Raw genomic sequence first — 17,889 nt, forward strand, 5'->3', positions numbered from 1 at the left:
CTCACTCTAGGGGGGGCAGCAGTGTAGTGCCAGTGCTCTGGTGCCATGTGGCGCGGCTTCTCCAGCACGCAGGTGGTTGGCAATGCCGAGTACCGCAGCCGATAGAAGGGCTTGTCCCTCCCGGTAATGAGGGCAGCTCCCGGGGACGAGGACAGGCATCACACTCATTATAATTACTCCCTTCATCACAAAGGCAGAGCCCGGAGGAGCCGCAGCTGGGGCCTCCTCTTCCTGCCCCTCCCCCCGCACACGAGTTCCACACAGGCAGGGTGTCACACTGGTGTCCTGTCAGAGCCGCAGACTGGCACCACAGCGTCCTGTCCTCTGCACAATGGCCGAGCAGCAGACCTCAGGGCAGGGGGAAGCCGAGCACCTGGACCCGATGGATGATACGGAGCTGGCCCTGGTGGGCATCAACATGCTGCTCAACAACGGCTTCAGAGAATCGGATCAGCTGTTCAAGAAATACAGGTAAGAGGCGGCGCTGTACAGCGCGGGGCGTGTGAGGCTGTCACTGCCGGGCTGCTGTCATCCGGGTACCGGGGGCTATGGACATCACCTGTCAGGAGGAGCGGTGACTGGCAGAACCCCTGGACGGTCCCTGTGACAGGACCCCTAGAAGGTCCCTGTGACAGGACCCCTGGACGGTCCCTGTGACAGGACCCCTGGACGGTCCCTGTGACAGGACCCCTAGAAGGTCCCTGTGACAGGACCCCTGGACGGTCCCTGTGACAGGACCCCTGGACGGTCCCTGTGACAGGACCCCTGGACGGTCCCTGTGACAGGACCCTGTTAGGGCTCATGCGCACAAACTTTCTGCAAAACAAATAGAACATGTCCTATCATTGTCTGCATTACGGACAATGATAGGACTGTCTATTAGGGACCGATAAAATGTGGAATGCACACGGCCGATATCTAAACACCAAACTGTCGTGTTCCAGGGGTCTGATCTCTGGAACGTAGGGGCCGCATCCATGCACAGCAGACTCTTCAACATTTAAAAGAAATGGTCGTATAAGGGCTCTTTCACACGAGCAGATCCCGTGCGTAGAATCCGCTGCGTGAAAGAGAGCCAAGCCCCGTCCCGGACAGCAGAGCCACGGAGCAGTAACATGATTGATAACGCTCTTTGCCTCTGTGACCTTTTTACTACAAAATCACAGTGAGATAAAGTTGTCACCGTGATTTTGTAGTAAAAAGATCACAGAGAGGCACGGAGCATTATCAATCATATTAATGCTCCGTGTCTCTGCTGTCCGGGACGGGGCTTGGCTCTCTTTCACGCAGCGGATTCCATGCACAGGATCTGCTCGTGAGAGAGCCCTAACTCTTTAAGGCTACTTTCACACTTGCGGCAGTGTGATCCGGCGGGCAGTTCCGTCGTCGGAACTGCCCGCCGGATCCGCCGATCTGCCGCTGACTGAAAGCTCTTGTGAGACGGATCCGGATGCGGATCCGTCTCACAAATGCATTGCAAGGACGGATCCGTCTTGTATATTTTTTCACATTTTTACCGGTCTGCGCAGGCCGGAAGGACGGATCCGGCACTAATACATTCCTATGGGAAAAAATGCTGGATCCGGCATTCAGGCAAGTCTTCATTTTTTTTTGCCTCATCAGTCAAAATGACTGAACTGAAGACATCCTGAAGCATCCTGAACGGATTACTCTCCATTCAGAATGCATGGGGATATGCCTGATCAGTTCTTTTCCGGTATTGAGCCCCTAGGACGGAACTCTATGCCGGAAAAGAAAAACACTAGTGTGAAAGTACCCTAAGGGGGTTTTCAGGGACTTTGATATTGATAGTCTGTCTTTAAGAATGGGCCATTAATATCAAATCTGTGGGGGACTGACTCGTGCCGGCTGACTGAATCGCAGTGTCTGAGCACTGCACCCCTTTCATTCCTATGAGACTGAGATGCAATACCAGGAATAGCCACTACAATGCATATGGCGCTGTGCTTGACAGGGCACAGTGCGCAGATCATTCAATCAGCTGGACAGCGGTCCTGGGACTCAGACCCCCACCGTCTGATATTGAGGTCAGGTCCAGTAAAACTCCTTCAGTTCTGTCTGACTTGCTGCTGGCCACCACTAGGTCAGGCTGGCTGCTTTTGGTAACCAATGGCGAGTATGTTTGTCCCATCCACCTGAATGGTCTGCAGATGATGTATGGAATGTTATTTCTGCAACAAAACTGCCCGTGTGAATTTACTCTTACGGTAACCACTATGCCTGTAACGTCCAGATACAACACATGACTAAAGATGACATCAGCATGCCAGAGGACGATCAATACTACTCAGTGTATAATCTCTGCACCAGTGTTTACTACGATCTGCCCTATCATTATGCCAATCAGGATGCCCGTATCATTCTGGAGTCAGCACCAGATGTCAGATGAACGTGTGGGTCTCATAACGAGATCTTGTAATCGCAGGCTCCGTCTATTGTCTCAGCGTCGGGATCTTGAAGGACAATATTTTAGGCCCCTTTCACACGGGCGATTTTTCTGCGCGGATGCAATGCCTGAGGTGAACGCATTGTACCCGCACTGAATCCGGACCTATTCATTTCTATGGGGCTGTGCACATGAGCGGTGATTTTCACGCATCACTTGTGCGTTGCGTGAAAATCGCAGCATGCTCCTCTTTGTGCGTTTTTCATGCAACGCAGGCCCCATAGGAGTGAATGGGGCTGCGTGAGAATCGTAAGCTTCTGCAAGCAAGTGCGGATGCGGTGCGATTTTCACGCATGGTTGCTAGGAGACGATCGGGATGGAGACCCGATCATTATAATTTTCCCTCTTATAACATGGTTATCAGGGAAAATAATAGCATTCTTAATACAGAATGCTTAGTAAATTAGGGATGAAGGGGTTTAAAAATAAACCAAAAAATTAAACTCACCTCATCCACTTGTTTAGTAAAATAGGGATGGAGGGGGTTAAAAAAATACCCCCCTCCATCCCTATTGTACTATGCATTCTGTATTCAGAATGCTATTATTTTCCCTTATAACCATGTTATAAGGGAAAATATTAAAATCTACAGAACACCGATCCCAAGCCCGAACTTCAGTGAAGAAGTCCGGATTTGGGTCTGGGTACCACATTCAGTTTTTTCTCCCGCGCGTGCAAAATGCATTGCAGTCGCATGGAAAAAAACGGAATAACTCAACGCAATCGCAGTCAAAACTCGCCCCACTCGCAGGCAAAAATCGCAAATTTTTCCCGCGACGCACCCGCATCCTATCTGGCCCTCGCATGCGACGCCCGTGTGAAAGAGGCCTAAGGGTTTGCAGAAGTTCCAGCAATGAGTACCATTAGTGTGACCAGGAGTCCCCGAGGGGCTGAAGGGGGAGATTTATCAAAGCTGGTGCCAAGGAAAACCAGTAACCAATCAGAGTTACTTTGGAAAATAAAACGTGGAATCTGATTGGTTGCTATGGGCGACTAAGGTACGGTAGTTTTCCTTTTCACCATTTTTGCTGAATTCCCCCAGGAGTGTACATAAGGCCGGGTTCACATCACTGTTTATTTTTCCATTCTTGTGATCCGTCAGAAGAACAGAAAACAACAACAAAAGCGAGTCCTGTATTTTAAGCATCCGTGATGCTCAGTTTTTTTTCTAATAACGGATCTCAGACGGAAATGGTTAAAATGGATGCAATTGTGCATAACGAATGATTAAAATACAGGATCCACTTTTTTGTTGTTGTTTTCTGCCTTTCCGACAGATCAGAAGAATGGAAAAATAACGGTGACGTGAAGCCGGCCTTATCTGTCTGCCTGGCCAGCTGCTGTCTGCGATAGACCCGGGCCAGTTATCTCATTACATGTGAAATGTCTCGTCACATGCATCTTATTACCCACATGTCTGAAGACGTTAACCATGCCTGCCCCGTGTAGGAATTAGTCCCCAAAACACTGTCATTGAGCTCTAGAAATTATGGAGGGATTTATCAACAGTGGTGTAAAAGAAAACTTGCCCGTAAGCAACCAATCCGATTCCACCTTTCATTTCTCAGAGCTCCTTTGGAAAATGGAAGGTGGACTCTGATTGGTTGCTATGGGCAGTTTTCCTTTACACCAGTTTTGATAAATCTCCCCCTTTGTCACTCTCCATACCTGTTAGGGCTCATGCACAGGAACATACATTCTTTTCGGTCCGTTCCGTTTTTTTTGGCGGACCGTATACGGATCTATTCATTTCAATGGGTCCGCAAAAAAAACAGAAGTTAGGCCGAATGCACGCGGCCGAGAGCGGTCCGTGGTATGCCGGGCTGGATTCCTGTTCAGAGCAGGAGCGCACGGCGTCATTGGTTGCTATGACGCCGTGCGCTTCATGTCGCCACTGCACTACAGTAATACACTATACGACCAATGACGCCGTGCGCTCATGCTCTGAACAGGAATCCAGCCCGGCATACCACGGACCGCTCTCGGCCGCGGAACACGGCCGTGTGCATTTCGTTTCCGTATGCCTGTATTTCCGTTCCGCCAAAAAATAGAACATGTCCTATTATTGTCCGCATTATGGACAAGGATAGTACTGTTCTATTAGGAGCCGTGTTTTTTGCGGACCACAAAATACATACGGCCGTGTGCATGAGCCCTTATATAGGTGCCTGCCGTAGTAAAATTCCCCCATGATGTAAATATTAGGGTTTGTGCTTTGTATTATTTCAATTCTCACACTCAAACCTACCCAATATTCCGGGCAATGGCAGCTAATGCTGGATAGCATGCTGTCGTTATTACAGCCACCCGGATTGGGTTGTCAGGTTGTCAGCTGTATTCTACTAACATAACGGAGAACTCACAACCATACAGCAAGCAAAGGAAGAACTGGGGTTAGTGTTGTGTCCCCTAGCAGATTCTTGGCATTGGGATTTCATTGGGGATGACACTGGGAGGACAGGGCCGTGTCTTCCCTGCATTTCTTCATATCTGATTGTGTCCATTAGATCAGGACTGACCGCCGGCCTGTTGTACAGTACTCTCACCATCCTGTGAATGCAGTACAGTAGACCGGCGGTCAGATCGGCACTCGCTGCATTGTACGTCATTATCAAGCACAGAGTTCATGTTAGAGGATCCGCCGTCGGTCCTAGATGCGGCAGACACACGGGCCGTGTTTCCCAGGCTGCAAACGGTCGTGTGACTGTGGCCTAAAACAACTTATCCCTGAGGCGTCATGCACACGACCATGTATTTTCAATCCGCCCATGATCCGCATTTTTTGCGAATCTCACACGGACCCATTCATTTCAGTTGGGCTGTGAAAAATGCAGACAGCACACGGATGTCATATGTGTGCTGTCAGCATCCATGCTGCGGTTCCAAAAATTATAGAACATCTCCTATTCTTGTCTATTTTGCGGACAAGAATAGGCATTTTTACAACAGGGCCTTGTGGGATGCACATGGCCGGTATCCACATTTTGCGGATCCGAAGTTTGTGGACTTCAATATGGATGACAGCGGGGTGCATGAGCCTGAATCCACAGGATAGGGGAAACGTTTCTGATAGCTGGGGTTAGATCATAAGAATAAGGGCTCCCCGTTTGAATGGAGCGCCAGACACGCATACCTGTCTGACGCTCCATTCAACTCCATGGGACTGACGGAGATGGCACAGTACAAGCAATCGGCTATCTCATGCTTATCCACCGCTCCATTCAAACGGGTGAACACCGGCTCCCGTTCTAGTGATGACGGGGGGGCCACAGTGGTCGAATCCCTGCCGATCGCATGTTGTGGAGAGGGGATAAGTTGTCATAATGGCACAATCCCTTTAAATAGTATTGATCATTGTCAAAAAAGCATCATTTGATTTACGGTCATTCAGTGCTGATGGCGTAGTAGAAAAAGTAGGGAAGTGTGCGGTAGTTTGGATGTGAAATGAATAGATTGCAACATGAGAAGTGACTAAGCAAGGATTAAAGACCAGCAATTAAAGGGCCAGCACACACAAAGTGCAAGAGGATATCAAGAAAATATTAAAGTGTAACTGTCATTCTTTTTTTCATTTGTGTAATGTGTAGGGGCAGTGATACTTAAAATTTTTGTAATATACTTTAATTACTGAAAGTGTGCATTTCTATTAGAAAAATAGCTCTAAAGTTGCCCATTTTGAGCCTTAGCAATGCTCCTCTGTTTACATAACATGGTCAATGTTTAGCAAATTTTCACAGTTATGTAAATAGAAGACAGAGGAACGTTGCTGAAGGCTCAAAATGGGCCACATTAGAGTTATTTTTCTAATAGAAATGTACAATTTCAGTAATTAAAGTATATTACAAAAATGGTCCGTACCACTGCCCCTATACATTACAAAAATATAAAAAAAGAATGACCGTTACACTTTAAGACAGTAGTTGCTTAGAATGGCTATTGACACATTTCCTGAAATCGGCAGCAGGTAAGTAGGAATCAGTCCTTCTCTAGTAAACCAATAGTCAGGAGACACCCAGTCTGCACCATACAATGGGTCAAAGTGATCAGTAATGGTAAAAGTTCTGCCACTATGGGACTAAGGCTACTTTCACACCTGCGTTAGGTGCGGATCCGTCTGGTATCTGCACAGACGGATCCGCACCTATAAATGCAAACGCTGGTATCCGCTCAGTACGGATCCGTCTGTATCCGTCTACACTTAGTCAAAAAAAGTCTAAGTCGAGGTGTAATTCAAGCGGATCCGTCCTGACTTTACATTGAAAGTCAATGGGGGACAGATCTGTTTACAATTGCACCAATATTGTGTCAATGTAAACGGATCCGTCCCCATTGACTTCCATTGTAAGTCAGGACGGATCAGTTTGGCTCCGCACTGCAAGCAGCGTTTTGGTGTCCGCCTCCAGAGCGGAATGGAGGCGGAACAGAGCCAAACTGATGCATTCTGAATGGATCCGCATCTATTCAGAATGCATTGGGGCTAAACTGATCCGTTTGGGGCCGCTTGTGAGATCCTTGAAACGGAGCTCACAGGCGGACCCAGAAACGGCAGTGTGAAAGTAGCCTAATAAATACTGTAGTTTGATCACCACATGTAATTCTTATCAGTAATTTATACTTTTACTTTACAGTTTTATAGCTTTGCCTCTTTAGTAGCGTCATTTGCTATGGATGTTATACAGGTCCTGTTAGGCTCCTTTCACACTGGTGTTACTGGTCGTCCGGCATGGTACAGTATTTTGGATGGTAGGAATAGTGCAGTAGTGTAGTCAAGGAGGTCTCTCAGAATCTACTTGAAACACGATCCATCATCACTGTCATGACTCAGTTATAACTGGAAGCCTTGGCAAAGTCAGTCACCTAAGAAGAAACGTTGATGACCTATTCCTATGTGATGAATGTATGATCCATGCAAGTCCGACTGCTGTGACACCCACCCATCACTAGAGCGAATTGGCAGCAGCTTGAGGGAAAAAGCTGCACCACTTCATCTTTGGTCATGGTTTTCTCCAGAGGGCATTTTGGTTAATTCTAGTCAATATTCTGTCCTGAGACAGGCTAGCTAGATCCCTAGAACTGGCAGTGGTATCTGAGAATGTTAAGCAATTGAGCAAGTTGTCCAACCCTTTGAAATTTTTAGCAATTCAGATGCTTCCCAGGCCCCTAACTGGTCTCTGTTCATCTGACTCCAGCGATGACGTATGGACACAGCATGTGATTGCTGCAGCCAAGCACTGTACACAGCGGTGTCCTCAGTAATGTCAGCAAAATGGCGCTACAAATAGCGATTGGCTGCAGCGCTCACATCTACATTCCACATCTTTATTGGATCCTGGTAAGCAGAGATCAGCAGGGGACCAGGAAAGTGTTGACATGGAACTAGCAAGGGATGGGTGAGGTATTTCTCTGTTAATGTTGTTTTAATTTCATTGGGCTGGAAAATCCTTTTAAACAATGGAGCAACAGTGTCTAATGCCATACTGTCACGCTTCGGTGTGGGAGGGAACAGGGAAACACCACACCAAGCATAAGAGGGAAGGGGGGGGGGGGGGGGGACTGGGAATCAGGCCTGAGGACTAGGGAAGGAAGATGGACACCTCCTAGTAAAACACTAACCAAAATCCTGACTCACTGCCAGTATGAACAGACCCAAGAGGTAGCTGTGTTCATACGCAGGAATACCTAGAGTCCTATCTAGCCCTATAAGACCCTGGCAGGGACAAGACTACCTGTTCCTCCAAAAGGAAGGACGAACAGGAGTCTCCTTCAGGTCTAATAAAAACAATAGGAAAATGCAACACACAGAACCCAAACAAAATACAAAAAGGGAAAGGAAAGACTTAACTTCAAAGGGGCTATGGAAGCACCAGGAACTCTGCCGAGATGTCTACAACTGAAACTGAAGCTATAAACCACACAGCATTGTGGGAGAAGCAACAATAAATAAGGAAGGTTAAATGATCACATTAGCAACACCTGAGGCGAGGAGTGTGGCTAGGGTTGGGCGATATACCGGTATCACGATATACCGCGATATGGCGATATCGCTGTTTCCTAATTACTGCAGTATTTTGTGACGTCATAGAAGCGGTCATGTGCGCTGACCGCTTCTAAATCTGCGTCCGCGGCCGCCCGCCCCAGCATGAACCAATACTGGATATTTGCAGAGTACTTGTACTCGTGCAAATGTCCCCGATACCACCGCCGGTACCTGCTGGCCGCTTGCGGCGGCGCTCTTAGCAGTTCGGCGTGGGGGAAGGAATTCTGTGACTCGCATTCCCGGCACCCGACCTCTGAGAGGACGCTGTGATCCGCGCAATTAACCCCTCAGGTGTGGCACCTGACGGGTTAATTGCGCGGATCACAGCGTCCTGTCAGAGGTCGGGTGCCGGTAATGTTCTTCAGTCTCTGCATGTTAGTGGGCAGTGAGCAGCATTATACACACGTGCGCCGTGGCCGCCAGGCGCTCCTTCTTCTCATAGGTCTGTGCGGCGCATTGCTAATGCTATAAGCATTAGCAATGCGCCACACAGACAGAAGAAGGAGCGACCGGCGGCCACGGTGCACGTGAGTATAATGCTGCTCACTAACATACCATAGCAGCCAGGACTTCAGTAGCGTCCTGGCTGCCATGGTAACTGGTCGGAGCCCCAGCATTACACTGCTGGGACTCCGATCGGAACTGCCCACTGCCCCCAATGATGGGAGGGGGACCCTGTGGCCACTGCCACCAATGATTAATACTGGGGAGGGAGGGGGGGAGGGCACTGCCCACTGTCACCAATGATGGGGGGGGGGAGGGGGACCCTGTGGCCAGTGCCGCCAATGATTAATACTATGGGGGGGGGGGGGGGGGTTTGAGTTACCAGAGGGGGCTGATAAGAGGGAGAGGCTGTAATGGGATCTGATGAGGAACTGACTGCTTTCTGGCAAAATGCTGGCATTCGGCCGGACAAATACCACAGCATGCCAAATCCGGCAGATGTGAACCTACCTTTAGAGGGTTGTCCCATCTTGACATTTATAGCATATTCACAGGATATGTCATACAATGATGGCGGTTCCCCTGACCTCCACTAGCAGCTCTGTGGAGAGGTGGCCACTCATTCGCGATGCTCTCCATGCACTTTTGTGGGAGTTTGGAAATTAACCAAGTAAGCGTGCTCTGCTATTTTCAGAACCTCCATAGAAGTGAATGGAGAGAGCCACTTGTCCATAGCAGCTAAAAAATGATGGCCATGAGAACTCTGTTATGGGTCATTGATAGCATAAAGCATAAAGAGTAACCCTTTCATCTTTTTTTCCATTGATTTCTGCTGTAATATTCATAACTGGAGGAGCGCATAAACTTAATGCTGTCGTGGAGCATAAAAAATCAATAGTATTATTATTATGTAGCGCAGCATAGTAAAAAACAGCAAGCACATTGTAAATGGGGAGATCACAGGAATTCTTGTAATGCTGCATGGTGATCTTCCCCTGACACTTTGCTCACTCTCTGTCTTATATCCTCCATGTGGATTTGCTTGAATGAAAACTATCAATCCACCGTAGTCTCCTAATGTGTTGTGTGAGTGCAGGAGATGGTGATGGGCGTCCTTGTGCACGTGGCTGCCCGCTGCTGATCAGGATGAGTTTTTGGATGTGATTTTTATTTCTTTTGTACTTCTGTTTCCTGAATGCCGTCTCATGCTGACTGCTGAAGAATGTTGTCAGTATATGACGTGGGCGGCAGTGTCACTGGCCTGAAGGAATCACATGCTGACATTCATCTTGATCTATCTGTTCTGTCATCCTCCTGGCCGTAGTCGCATAATGCAAACAGGACTGAAACACTTTAAGGGATTATCCAGTAGTACAAATACCCCTCACAATGCCCGCGCCCCTCCTATAGACGATACTTGCCCATTACCCGGCATCTGGATTCCTGCACGGCCACCTCTACATCTCCCCGTCTTGCGGATCAAAAACGGTGATGGGGGGGTGGGGGGGAGCAGCCAATAGCAGGCCGCAATGGTGACCTGCATCCCTAGCGTCACCCGCGATGCTAGGGAGACGTGTTACCGTCATGGCCTGCAATTGGCTGCTCCCCTCCTGTCGCTGGATTTTGATCCGCTCGATGGGGAGATGTAGCGGTGGCCGTGTAGAGATCCGAAGGGACGCGGGAGCCAGGGGCTGGGTAAGTATCATCTATAGGAGGGCATTGTGGGGGGATTTGTACTATTGGATAACCCATACAGTATTTACCGAACTAGAGAATCCCCCCCCTCCAAGGAATATATCTTGGGAAACCCCTTTGAATCTGTGGGCGTTTTGGGTCAGAATCGCTAGTAAATGCTATTAAAGAGGTTTTCTGAGACTTTAATACCTGAGGATAGGTCATCAGTATCTGATCGGTGGGGTACAGCCGTTTTATAAAGCAGTGGCGCACACAGTAGTGCCGCGACCTTCACTCAGCTTTTTCTAGGCCAGTGACGTCACGTTCAGCAGTCACGTGGTCTACTTGCAGCTCAGCCCGATATATAATGTGCGGCGCTGTTCTTGGTAAGCACAGAAGGCCACAGCGCTCACAGGAGTGCTGGTGCCTTCTCAAACAGTCTTGGAAAACCCTTTTAATGTCCAGTAAATGAGTGGCCAAAAGCCTTGGCATCAGCGCTGCTTAGAATGAAGTGGCATTGGGCATAGAAAAATATGTGCTCGGCTTTATTCAAAGGCAACACGAGCCGCTCATTATAGTCAATGGCATCCATTCCATGCTTTGAAAACAAATCCATTAAAACCTTGACTTTAGTGTGAGTTCTCAGGGAATTATTTAAAATGGCTGGCAACAACCTGTCCTAGAATATGAGCTGGACTGCTTGCCACCACTTCCAGAGCTCATTACACGTTGCACTTGCATAAACCACACAGTGATGAATGTTCCTGTCTGGCTGCTCAGCCAGGATGGCATATTGTAGGCAGGATCACATCATTACCATGTTCACATTCTAGGAGAACCCCTGGAGAACAGTAGCCTGGCGTTAAAATAAAGCAGATCCGCAAGATTTTACAGTACCAGCAAAGTGGATGAAATTGTAAGAAATCTCATGGTGTGAAAAAAAAAATGTTGCAAAGTAAATTTTAAATTTGCAGCATGTCAATTCATACTGTAGATATAACCCTTAGTCTGAAACCCATTTCACATTGAGAAAGTTCTGCTGGTGAGGGCTCGGCAAAATCCGCCCCCTGTAGCCACATCCTAAGACAGATTTATTAATACTAATACCATAACATGGCGCAAACTGTGTGTCAAATCTATTCGTTTTCTGACTTTAGCAAACTCTAAAATGCACCAAAATGATTAAGGGGTATACAACTTTTAATAAATGTATTTTTATACTGGGAGATGATACCAGTCTTAATAAATGTGGGCGCATTGACTACCTGGCTCCTGGACTCTGCCTCACCTAGACCGGAGAATCAGCCTCTTTGCCTTTTCTCTGGGGCATTTTAGTACATACAGCGTTGTATTAATAAGACTACCTGTATGTGGTTCTTCAGCTTGGAACTTCTGAAGACTGAAGAACCTGTTTCTCAACCTTGCATGTTATTGATTTTTGACATGACATATAATGTTAGATACATTTCATGTGGCTCAGAGAAGATCTGAATTGTATAATATCCTCTCCGAACTATATGAGAGTGCCACAAAAGAGCTTGGATCAGGACATCTACTGTATCTGAAGCTGCCAGAGTTGGCTTAAAAGGGTTCTCTGGACTTTTTTTTTTTTTTGAAAATTCCAGAGTCTTCTCACCTGTGTTTCTGGGCTTTCCTGTTCAGCTGGCTATACATTATATCAGACCTCACAGAGTGTCCGACCCCACGGTGAAGATCATACTTACCTGGTCCACAATGCTGGTCAGAGCCTGGTCCCCCACGAGTCTGATATTGATGACCTATGCTGAAGATAGGCCATCAGTATTTAAATGGGTTGTCGCATGAGAAATATTCTACAGTTTTCAAACCAGCACCTGGGTCTAAATACTTTTGTAGTTGTTATTCACTGAAATCTACCTGTATAGCGCCACCCGCTGTTTATTTTTTGCTTATTTCTTTGACCTGCTCACTGAGAAGGCCGCACATGCTCAGTTTCATCCTTCAACTGCCTCCTGAGCTGTGATAGGAAGAGCATGGACACGCCCCCTGAGCTGCTGCAGAAAAGACACTCCCCTTGAGCTGTCCGTTTGATATAAATCTAGCAGATCAATGAATGGGGAGATATCTGGATCCATGTGAGGTACAGGGCTGGTTCTAGGTTTGTTAGAAAGAGATTGTCATGTACTAGATGATGTCTGATTTTCATATTTTACTTTAGTCATGGGATAACCAGGAAGCCCCTTTAATATTGTCTAGTTTCTGAAATTGCACTGCTAGGAGGAATACTTCCAAGGTTCGGCCTGTAAAACCCTGCTGACTCTTTGAATTGTCTGACTGGAATTCTACAATATTTTCTGCACCTTGGTCCGAGTGTAAATAGTATGGGTAAGGTCAATAGACGGGTCTAGTTATTCTTTGACAATTGCAGGCTGTTTTGTTACAGGACACCATTTAAAAAGTAGGCGAATACTTAAAGGGGTTGTTCAGGATTTAGTTATTGGTGGCCTTTCCTTTGGATAGACCATCAATATCAGATGCACAGGGGTCCAACACTCCGCACCCCTGCCAATCAGCTGTCTCTGGGTAGCCACAGCGCCAGACCTACATAGTTTTTTCCCCAGTCGTCTCCATGACACCAAGTCCTGAGATTGACTTCCTTCTGATTGGACAGGAAAAACACAGAGAGGTTAAAACCCCCACCCCCTCCTCACATCACCAGTGTTTTTCCTGTCCCATCAGGATAGGAAGCAGGAGAGGTGCACGGAGCTCGTTTGGGCTCATCTGGAGTTATTATTCATCTGCAGGCCGAGGTCGGATCTGCAGTGCAGCTCTCCCTCCTCCGTTCGGTTAGGCCTGGGCTAAGGGCGCATAGGTAGTGCCCCTGCGAAGATTCCCTCTGCGGCGGTCCCGGAGGGCTTGATGCAGAGGGAAGGAGGAACACGGCGGATCGGCACTGTGATGTGTCCCTTCCGGCCGGCAGGCGGATGACGTCAGACGCCGGGGGCGGAGCTAAGCGCGCTGATGTCATCAACATGCGCCACAGGTCCTGCAGCATGAGAAGCACATGGAGACGCTATAAAAACGCTCAGGACCTGTGTAACGGCGCCCTGCATAGCGCGGCTCTCACATTTGGTGAAGCATCTCTGAAGCGGTCGGGAGTCAGGATGAGCACCCCCCCTCACGCCGGGCTCTGGAACCGAGCCTGCATCAAACCCTGGGACAGTGAGTAACCTGTTCTCAGGTACATGCTTTGTATGGTGGGTTCAGTCTGCTCATCCTTTCCTCCCTTACCATTTCAGGGAGAAAAGGATTCGGCTTCTGCAGCTAAAAAAACTAGAAAATGTGGTATTTGCTGCAAAAGATTGTCTAACACTGGATCCAAGCCCCTGTGTAAAGAATGTACCGCCAATGTCATCAAGGCCGAGTCTTCTAGTTTAATTGAAGACATTAGAAAAGTGGTAAAAGAAGAGGTTCAGCTAGCCTTAACTACCAGAGAACCTACTCCCCCCAAAGTTCCCCCCACTCAGGACTCCCGTAGTGTTAAATCACTTATCCTGGATTCCGACTCTGAGGGGCTGGCGGTCTCAGACTCCGAATCTGTCCAAAAACACCCGGTATCTTCAGATGAAGAGGGTGAATATAAGCGCTTCCTGTTCAATCCTGAAGATATTGATGAACTTATCAGGGCCATCAGGGCCACCATTCAAATGGAGATGCCTAAAGCTCCTAAGTCTACCCAGCAAGAAATTTTTGGGGGTCTAGGTGAAAGGAAGAAGGCTGTTTTCCCAGTCCCTGATAGTGTCCAAAAATTAATTCGGTCAGAATGGGAAAAACCGGATAAAGGATCCTTTATCCCAAGGGGAATTAAGAGGCGCTACCCCTTTAGCCAAGAGGACTGTACGGATTGGGAGACCATTCCAAAAGTAGACGCGCCAGTGGCCAAGGTAGCAAAACATACGGCCCTACCGTTTGAAGACTCGGCACAATTGAAAGATCCTCTAGACAGGAAAGCGGAGAGTCTCTTGCGAAAGACCTGTGAGACTACGGCGGCCCTTCTCAAACCGGGCGTTGCCTCTACATGTGTGGCCAGAACACTAAACCTTTGGCTAGACCAGCTGGAGATACATCTGGTCAATAAGACACCACGGGATCAAATCCTAGAGAGCTTGCCTCTATTAAAGATGGCAACCTTCTTTTCTAGCAGACGCAGCAGCTGAATCAGTTAAACTGTCCGCCCGTACAGCTGTTCTCTCAAATACAGCGAGAAGGGCACTATGGCTTAAAGCGTGGTCAGGAGATATCACATCTAAAAATAAATTAATCGCACTCCCCTTCCACGGTCAGTATGTTTTCGGAGAAGATTTAGATAAAATCTTAGACAACGCGACAAATAAAAAAAGAGGTTTTCCAGAGGAAAGATATAAACAAAAAAGGCGGCCCTTTCGTGACCGATTTTTTTCAGCCTGAGAATAAAAAAGATAAAGGGAAGACTGGGAGGTGGAGTTATGCGAAGGGAGGCAGGGGGAGAAGTTTCCTCTTCAACCCAAATCGGGCTGAAGCCTCCTCATCCAACAGCAAACAATGACGCCATACCAGTGGGGGGAAGACTCAGCTCCTTTCTAAGATCTTGGGAGCACGTAACAAACAGCCGGTGGATTTTAAGTATTATACAAGAGGGTTATCTGATAGATCTTCTCTCTTCCCCTCCACAGAAATATGTGATCACTACCCTTCCCCCATCTCAAACTGCGACCTTAAAAAAACGACATAAAAAACCTATTAACCTTGGCCGCCATAGAGCCCGTCCCAAAAAATCAGACAGGACTGGGATTCTATTCCCGCCTCTTCATTATAAAGAAACCAAACGGGAAATCCAGGGTAATTATAAATCTGAAACATCTAAACAAATACGTAAGATATCAAAAATTCAAAATGGAGACCCTGAAGTCAGCAGTGAAACTCTTAAAAAAGGATGCAGTGATGGCCACAATAGATTTAAGCGACGCCTATTATCATGTCCCAATTCACAGGTCGTCAAGGGAATTCCTAAGGTTCGCGATAGAATTGGACGGAAACATTCAGCATTTCCAGTTCAGGTGTCTCCCCTTCGGGATCTCTTCTGCCCCAAGGGTTTTTACCAAAATAATGGCGGAAGCCTTGACAACCTTGAGAGAAAAGGCAATTTGTGTGATCCCCTATCTGGACGATCTACTGGTAGTGGCAGACAACATAGAGACCATGGGAATCCATCTCGGGTTAGTCCTGGATCATCTACAGAGCCTAGGTTGGCTCATCAATTGGAAAAAATCGGATTTAATCCCATCCAAACGGAAGGTTTTTCTGGGCATTACTCTAGACACAGTCTCCCAAAGATCCTTTCTACCGCCTCAAAAGATAGTAAAACTTCAGACAGCTTTGAGGAAGTTCAAGAAGGAGAAATTCTGTTCAATAAGACAGGCCATGAAGGTACTAGGGAGTCTGTCCGCTTGCATTCCAGCAGTTGCCTGGGCACAGTTCCATCTAAGACCACTCCAGAAGTTTATCTTAGACAAATGGAACAGATCGCAATTAACCCTAGAGAGGATAATATTCTTAGATACAGAGACCAAAAAATCACTAACTTGGTGGCTCAGCAAATCGAACCTAGAAAACGGGATTTTCTGGGCACAAGATCTCCCTCTAGTCATCACAACAGATGCCAGCCTCCACGGGTGGGGAGCGGTCGTCCAGGGGAACTCCTACCAGGGAACATGGGGGAATTACGTGAGTCAGCAATCCTCAAATTTCAAGGAGCTGAGGGCAGTGTGGGAAGCACTGAAACACACGAGTCAGCTGGCAGAGGGTCGTCACGTCCTAGTCTACTCGGACAACGCTACAGCCGTGGCCTTTATCCAACACCAGAGAGGCACAAGGCATCGCCTGCTACAGAACCTGGCAAACAAAATCTTTTCCTGGGCAGAAGGCAACATTCAATCTCTTTCAGCGGTTCATCTGAAGGGAGTCTTAAACATTCAGGCCGATTACCTAAGCCGGCACAGACTAGACCCAGGGGAATGGATGTTAGCTCCAGAAGCCTTCTACTTAATCACAAAAAAATGGGGCAGGCCGACGATAGACCTGTTTGCATCCAGGAGAAATCATCAGCTAAACCAGTTCTTCTCCCTCAACCCCAGGGATCATCCTGGGGCAGTAGACGCCTTCAACCAGAGTTGGACAACAAACTTAGTCTACGCCTTCCCCCCATTTCCGCTTATCCCCAGAGTGTTACAGAAGTTCCTAAAAGAAAATTGTACACTAATCCTGATAACCCCCTTCTGGCCCAAGAGAAGTTGGTTCTCCCTCTTGAAAGCCCTCAGCGTGGAAGCTCCTCTCCTTCTACCTCAGAGGCCGGACCTTCTAAGTCAGGGGCCCATTACTCACCCAGACCTGAAAATACTAAAGTTAACAGCCTGGATTCTGAAGAATCCAACTTATTAAACTTTGGTTTATCAAAAAAAGTAGTGAACACCTTACTCCTTAGTAGGAAACAGAGTACCAACGACAAGTACCAAAAAATATGGAAGAAATTTGCTGATTGGTCTGGAACCTCCTTCAACCAGTTTAGAGCCAACATCTCACTAATCCTGGATTTTCTTCAAGAAGGGCTAGATTTAGGTCTATCCCCCAATACCCTTAGGGTCCAGGTATCTGCTTTAGGAGCACTATATAATACCAAGCTAACGGAACATCCCTGGATATCCAGATTCCTTAAGGCAGCAGATAGGATCAGACCTACGATTAGAAACATGGTGCCACCATGGAACCTTAATACGGTACTAGGGGGTCTAACCTCCGATCCATTCGAACCTCTGGACTCTATTCACATCAGATGGCTTACCATTAAAACGATTTTTCTGGTGGCAATAACCTCAGCCAGAAGGGTCGGTGAGCTGCAGGCCTTGTCCATCCAAGAACCATTCCTTGCAATATTTGAGGACAAATTAATTTTCAAATTAGATCCGACTTTCCTCCCCAAGGTAGTCTCGACCTTCCATAGGTCTCAGGACATTGTTCTCCCCTCGTTCTGTGACAATCCGAAAAACGATCAGGAAATCACTTACCACACATTAGATGTCCGGAGAGCGGTCTTAAAGTACATGGAAGCTACCAGTCTTTGGAGAATGTCCAATTTTCAGGTCCTAACAAAGGGAAGAAAGCGGCAAAAAGTTCCATCTCCAGATGGATTAAGATGGCAATCTCCGAAGCATATAAAGCTCAGGGAAAAGACGTCCCTGCTTCCCTAAAAGCA

At 47.5% G+C, this 17,889-nt stretch overlaps 1 protein-coding gene across 1 annotated transcript in view; it reads left to right on the forward strand.

Annotated features, from left to right (window-relative positions):
- The first annotated feature begins 250 nt into the window (after nucleotides 1-250).
- TTC39C (tetratricopeptide repeat domain 39C) overlaps nucleotides 251-17,889 on the forward strand; it is a 97,107-nt gene continuing 79,468 nt past the window's right edge. Inside the window, exon 1 of the mRNA XM_040431895.1 lies at nucleotides 251-471. Coding sequence (XP_040287829.1) covers nucleotides 332-471 — 140 coding nt within the window. The 5' untranslated portion in view covers nucleotides 251-331. The remainder of the gene's footprint in view (nucleotides 472-17,889) is intronic.

This window comes from Bufo bufo, chromosome 5, assembly GCF_905171765.1.
Source record: "Bufo bufo chromosome 5, aBufBuf1.1, whole genome shotgun sequence".
Lineage (NCBI taxonomy): Eukaryota > Metazoa > Chordata > Amphibia > Anura > Bufonidae > Bufo > Bufo bufo.